Source organism: Neoarius graeffei, chromosome 16 (assembly GCF_027579695.1).
Source record: "Neoarius graeffei isolate fNeoGra1 chromosome 16, fNeoGra1.pri, whole genome shotgun sequence".
In the NCBI taxonomy this organism is placed as follows: domain Eukaryota; kingdom Metazoa; phylum Chordata; class Actinopteri; order Siluriformes; family Ariidae; genus Neoarius; species Neoarius graeffei.
In genome coordinates, this window is record NC_083584.1 from 50,818,938 (window position 1) to 50,825,384 (window position 6,447).

A 6,447-nucleotide genomic window follows, 5' to 3' on the forward strand; every position below is an offset into this window, starting at 1 on the left:
TTTTCAAAGCTCTCAAATGTTTTTAACCTTTTTAACCTTTTAACTAGACCTTATTTATTCTAATTATGAACTCTATTTATTCAAAGTATTTATTATACCAGCTATTTATTATTAATGAATATCAAATTCTCATAGGGCTACATCCTCCCCCTTCTAACTGTCTGCATGTCCTCATGAGACACACAAAGTAAGGAAAGATTATTTAACTACTTTTGTCTTCAACAACCTAGTTTAATAATAATGCCCTTATGGACAATAGTGATTGGCTTATCACTAGCTTTTCCAGGTTCATTGTAAGTCAAACGAATTACAGGTTTCACATGTCTTTTAGATCTAGAGCTAGACCTAAGATTATGCTCAATCTTAAATGGAGTACTAGATTTTCCTCTAGGAGTTTCAACAGGTATTTTAACTTCTTGAGTCAGAGTGATCAGTGTCAGAGGTGTGTTTGCTGACATCATCTTCTGCCTGAGACGACTCCTCATCTTGGTCTGGATCATGTCTAGGAGATTCATCATGTTCAGAGACTTCCTCTGGCTCTTCGTTGACTGACGTCTCCTCTTCATGGTGACTTGAGACTCTTTTATCCTCTTCAACGGATTCCTGGACCTCCGGCTCCTCATCCCCTCCGGTATCTGCTACATTGGGCTCTCTGTAGGTCTCTCTTGGTAAGAGCTCACGCAGACCTTTCCAGTAGGATCTACGAGTCTGTCCATACTCCATGTCTGAAGATGAATCCGTGTCATCATTATCCATGTCCGGTGTTCTTTCCACGTTTCTTTTGGATCTGCCTTTGGTTCTTGTCCTCTGTAGCCTTGTCTTGGGTCTGGCAGGCAACGGTTCATGTCCTCCGACGTCTGGCATCCTCAGGGACTGACTTATGGGCAAGAGATGATCTCGGTGCATGGTCTTCACGCCACCTTTCCCATCTTCAGGCCTCACTTTGTAAACGGGTAAGTTGGGTAATCTCCCGACCACGACAAAGGGCACTGAGTTCCAGCGGCTTTCGAGTTTGTGTTTTCCTTTTAACCCTAAGTTTCTCAGAAGCACTCTGTCACCAATGTCAATAGTCTGGAAATGAACTTTCTGATCATACGCTCTTTTATTTCTTTGATGCGTCTTGTCAGCTGACTTGCTCGCGAGTTCGTAGGCTTTCTGTAGATCTTCCTTCAGTTTCTCAACGTATCTGGAATGATGTCTGTCTCCAGCTCCATCAACTGAAGTACCGAAACACAGATCTACCGGCAACCTAGCTTCTCGGCCGAACATCAGTAGATACGGTGAAAATCCAGTCGAATCACATTTCGTACTGTTGTAGGCATGGACGACGTATGGAATGTGCTGACTCCACGATCGTTTCTTTTCATGCCCCAAGGTTGCTAACATAGACAATAAAGTTCGGTTGAACCTCTCGGGCTGTCACCCTTGAGGATGATAGGGCGTAGTCCTGGATTTCCTCACCCCAAGGATCATCAGGAGCTCTCATATCAACCTACTTTCAAAGTCCCTGCCTTGGTCAGAATGTATTCGGCATGGCAGGCCATAATGCACGAAGTACTTCTCTACCAGGATTTTGGCAACAGTGAGGGCTTTCTGGTTCCTCGTCGGAAATGCCTGGGCGTACTGCGTGAAATGATCTGTCACGACCAACACATTACTGATCCCTTTCAAGTCTGGTTCCATGGAGAGGAAATCTATGCAAACAAGGTCCATCGGCCCACTGCTCACGATCTGGTGTAGGGGTGCCGCCTTCTTGCAAGGTGTTTTTCGTAAGACACACTCTCCACAGTCCTTGACGTACTGTTCAGCATCCGCTGCCATCTTGGGCCAATAGAACCTACTACGTAACAAGTCAATTGTCCGCTCCACTCCCAGATGTCCCATGTCATCATGTAGGGATCGCAGGACAGCCCCTCGGAACTCAAGAGGCAGCACAAGCTGTATCACCAGTTCTCCGGAAGGTCGCTTGCTTGTTCTCTGTAGCAGCCCATCTTTCAGCACAAGACGGTCTTTCTCTCTCTTGAACAATGTCATTTCAGGAGCATTCTCCTTGTCATTCAGCCATTTTCCTTCTCTCATGGCTTCCATCACTCGGCGGATGATGTCATCCTTCTGCTGAGCTTCCATCAGTTCAGATTTGGACAGCTGCTTCAATGAGCACAGATTAAGGTGAGTGGGGAATGCAAACACCTCAGGGACACACTCAGGGGATGCGCCTAACTGGTCCACATATCTGGGTGGTGAGCCAGCATCCTCGGTCGCACTAACCCTTTGACAGATGGACTTCACTCCACTCTGGGGTATCTCCACCCACTCTCCTCTCTCTGCCTCATTAGCCATGTTTTGGGAAAGCAGGTCGGCGTCAATGTTGGTCTTGCCGGGCTGATACTTGATGTCAAAGTCATATGTGGCTAAGGCCGCCAGCCAGCGATGTCCTGTTGCATTTAGCTTAGCTGTCGTCAGCACATAGGTTAAGGGGTTGTTATCTGTTCGAACTGTGAATTTAGCTCCGTACAGGTAATCATGGAATTTATCCACAATCACCCACTTGAGTGCTAAGAATTCAAGTTGGTGCACGGGATAACGTTGTTCAGTAGCACTCACTCTTCTGCTTGTGAAGGCAACTGGCCTGAGCCCTTCTGGGTGTTCTTGGTACAGCACAGCACCTAGTCCTTTCAAGCTGGCGTCGGTGTGTAATATGTATGGCTTGTTGGCATCTGCAAACGCAAGGATTGGCGCATGAGTGAGGCATTGGATGATGCAATGGAACGCATCAGTACATGCTCAGTCCCATCGATCTCCAAACGGTTCTGACTCTTTCAGGTAGGTCTTATCCTTCTCCTTGACATGCCTCTTGCCTTTCTGAGTTGGTGCATACCCTTTGGTGAGTTCAGTGAGGGGTCTGACAACTGCTGAATAGTTGGCCACGAACCTCCTATAATATCCGCAGAATCCTAAGAATGACCTCAAGGATTTCAGGTCTGTCGGCCGAGGCCAGTTGGTGACTGCCTGCACCTTATCAGGATCTGTGGCAATGCCGTCTGCAGATATTATGTGCCCAACGTACTTCACCTTGGGTTGGCAAAACTGGCACTTGTCAAGAGAAAGCTTAAGTCCAACTTCCTCGAGTCGGTCGAGCACTTTGAGAAGCCGCTCTTCGTGCTCCTCTAAGGACTTCCCAAACACGATTAAATCATCTAGGTACACTAGTACCTGTAGCAGGTTCATATCACCTACTGCACGTTCCATTAATCGTTGGAATGTCGCAGGGGCTCCGGTGATACCCTGCGGCATCCTTTCGAACTCATAGAACCCTAACGGACAGATGAATGCTGTTTTCTCTTTATCAGGTTCTGCCATTGAAATCTGATAGTACCCTGACCGTAGATCTAACACTGAGAACCACCTACTTCCTGTGAGGCAATCCAGCGCATCGTCAATGCGAGGAATGGTGTACTGGTCAGGTACAGTTCTGGTATTCAATGTTCTGTAGTCGATGCACATTCTGACACTACCATTCTTCTTCCTAGCGACAACTATCGGAGAAGCATATGGGCTACGGGACTCCTTGATAATGCCAGCTTTCAGAAGATCTTGTAGATGTCTGCGTACATCTTCAATGTCTGTGGGTGCTAAACGCCGTGACCTCTCTCGGAAAGGTCGGGCGTCAGACAGCCTGATGTGATGCTCTACTCCTCTTGCCAGCCCCACATCCCATTCGTGCAAAGAGAAGGCGCTTGCTCGTTCTGACAGCTTTTTCCAGAGTCTGGATTTCCAGCACTCTGGGATGGGTGAGTCACCAAAGTCAATGAGGCTAGGGTCAAACTTTGCTTTCACCTCAGTGCTTGACGTCTTCTTTGACTGCAGAGCAGGCACCACCAGATCAGCAGGACACAAATTCCCCATCACTGTTCCAACAGGGAGGACTGTATCGTGTACTGATTCGTTGCATACTACCACACGGAAATGTTTCACATTCACCTCTGAACTGGCTATGACCATTGGTTGCAGCAGCACACCAGCTGGAAGTGGAACTGTGGGTGAAGCGTCCACCATCAGCACCTCTGGGTTGAATGACTTCTCTGTAGTCACCTGGCAAATGGCTTGACACGCCCGGCCAGCAGGTAAGGTCAGGGGCCCGGGACCCATCCATTGGATGCATCCAACGTCTTCTTCTCCCTCACTGGTCACTGGACTGGACTGGACAGCTTCCTCAGTTCTTATCCCTAGGGTCTCGGCTATGTCCACGCCGGCAGTCTCTTTGCAGATCTTGGCCAGACGCTTGAAGAGACTGGCGTTGGTCCCCAGGATGACTGGAATCTGATCAGGTGTTCTAGGGCCAGGACATATCAGTGCTAAGACAGAGATGGATTCTTTGGAACCACTGATACATTCAGGGAACTCCATGTCTACAACGACATAGCCCAGATAGGGATAGCTGTTCTCACTTAACCCCCATATGGCCAGGCCTGAGACAGGGTTGATTGGTACGTCTGTCAAGTGCTGCTTGTACCATTTCTCGAAAATAATGGTCACTTGTGATCCACTGTCTAGGACAGCTTCACATGGATGGCCATTTACATGCATGTGTACAACAGAGGGGGGACCTATAAGGCCTTTGGGCAGGTGTGTACCTCCCACTTCAGTAACTTCACTTTTGTTACTGAGACAGACAGTCTCTGGGCTTTTACCTTCTTGGCTAGGTGATTGCCCTGTCTTTGCTTTCTTGAGAGACTGTATGAGCTTTTGAATGACTTTGCTCTGATTTTCTGCATTATGGCACTTATTGGCGAAGTGCCCCTGCTCGCCACAACGATAGCAGATGCTATCATCAGGGACTTTGGCTTTCTGTGGCTTTTGACTGTACTGAGCAAGTTTTGAGGGTTGTACCCTCAATGCATTAGCTGGCGAATCAGAGACTTTAGCGCCTTTGGTCAATTTATTCTGCAACCTGCGCACCTGCTTCTTCAACGCTGCAACCTCAGCATTTCCACTGCTCTCAGCCACAGAAACTGGTACTGGAGCAAGCTCATTGTCATCATCAGTCACTTCTTGGCACGGCTTGGTGTTCATAGTGGCAAACAATGACTTAAGCTCCTTCATCTCTGCTTTCAAGGTCAGTATTTCTGTCTGACGACTGTCCACTTCCTTGTTGGCATGAACTTTGTGGACGGATGTACTAAGCTTGACTCTAGCAGCAGCGTACTCCTCTTCAGCCCGGATCTCAGCTAGAAGCTCTAAGAACTTTGGGGGGTTTTGCCTTCTCTCCCTTATCTTAAGCTGGATCAGCATCAAGTCCGAATGTATGGCCCCCCGGAGCAGCTGTTCTACTCAGGCGATGTCCACACGGCTGGATGGAATACCACCTTTAGAAATGACTTTGGTGAGAGACTGCTCTAGTCGCCTCAAGAAGTCAGACAGCTTCTCACCTTTTCCTTGTTGCAGCAATCGAAACTCAAAGTAGAGGTCTTCACCTGACTCAGCTGCACCGAATGCGCTTTCAATAGCATCCAGGCACTCAGCAGGCATGACGTCAGCCTCAGCTGTTCGCACTGCTTTCACTACTGCAAGTGCAGGTCCTCTAAGACACTCTATAATGCGTCTTCGCTTTTCTTTACTTGAGCAGTCACTTTCTTCAACCATTAAACGCGCCTGCTCGAGCCAGTGTTCCAATGCCTCTTCTCCAACCGGTGTGGGTAATGTGCCCGAAAACATCTTTAGGCGACGATAACTGCTGTTCTCACTTGAAGGCTTCTCCATTTTCGACAACACCTCCCCAACAGCCCGAATAATGGACTCTGCAGAGCCATTGGATGCTGAAGCATCAAGCAGAACTTTCAATGGGGTCTGGCTATCTGCATCAGGAACAGGACGCTCACCTGCGATGATGACAGGCCAATATTCTTCCACTGCCAGGCTTTTCACTTCAGAAGGAACCTTAGTGGGGTCAATTTTCTCTTTTGTTTCACAAAGCACACTCAATCTGTCCAATTTGGTATTAAATCTTCTTCCTCTTACTTGTACACGTCCAAAAGCTTTCACAGTTTCAAGAGTCTTCTCTATCTCATCAACTTCATAGCCTTTTGGCACCAGCACAAGCAAGGCATTGTCTTCATTGAGAAACTCACCTTGACACCACTCTCTGAGCTCTGTAATCAGCTCTGACTGAACTAACTGAGTGTCCATAGTAAATACTTATTAATAAAATAATTAGAAAGCAGTAATAAGGCAAACTGCAATTTTTTAAGCGATAAAGTATTTTACCTAGTGCACCTTTAATGCAGCTTAAATTACACCAAAATGCACAAAAATAACTATAGGTTTACCTAATCCCAACCTAATCTAATCCCAGCCTAATCTAATCCCAGCGCAGTGCCTCCAATTTTATGTAGGGCCCCTTTGCTCCTTTCAGGGAATTACATAGGGGTTTAGCTACCCTAGGTTCTT

General features: G+C 47.4%; 1 protein-coding gene across 1 annotated transcript; it reads right to left on the bottom strand.

Moving 5' to 3' along the window:
• Positions 1-5,331: 5,331 nt before the first annotated feature.
• On the bottom strand, positions 5,332-6,186 carry LOC132900248 (paraneoplastic antigen Ma1 homolog). Its single transcript, XM_060942260.1, has one exon. It carries the CDS (start codon positions 6,184-6,186, stop codon positions 5,332-5,334), a length of 855 nt encoding a protein of 284 aa, XP_060798243.1.
• Positions 6,187-6,447: the final 261 nt, after the last annotated feature.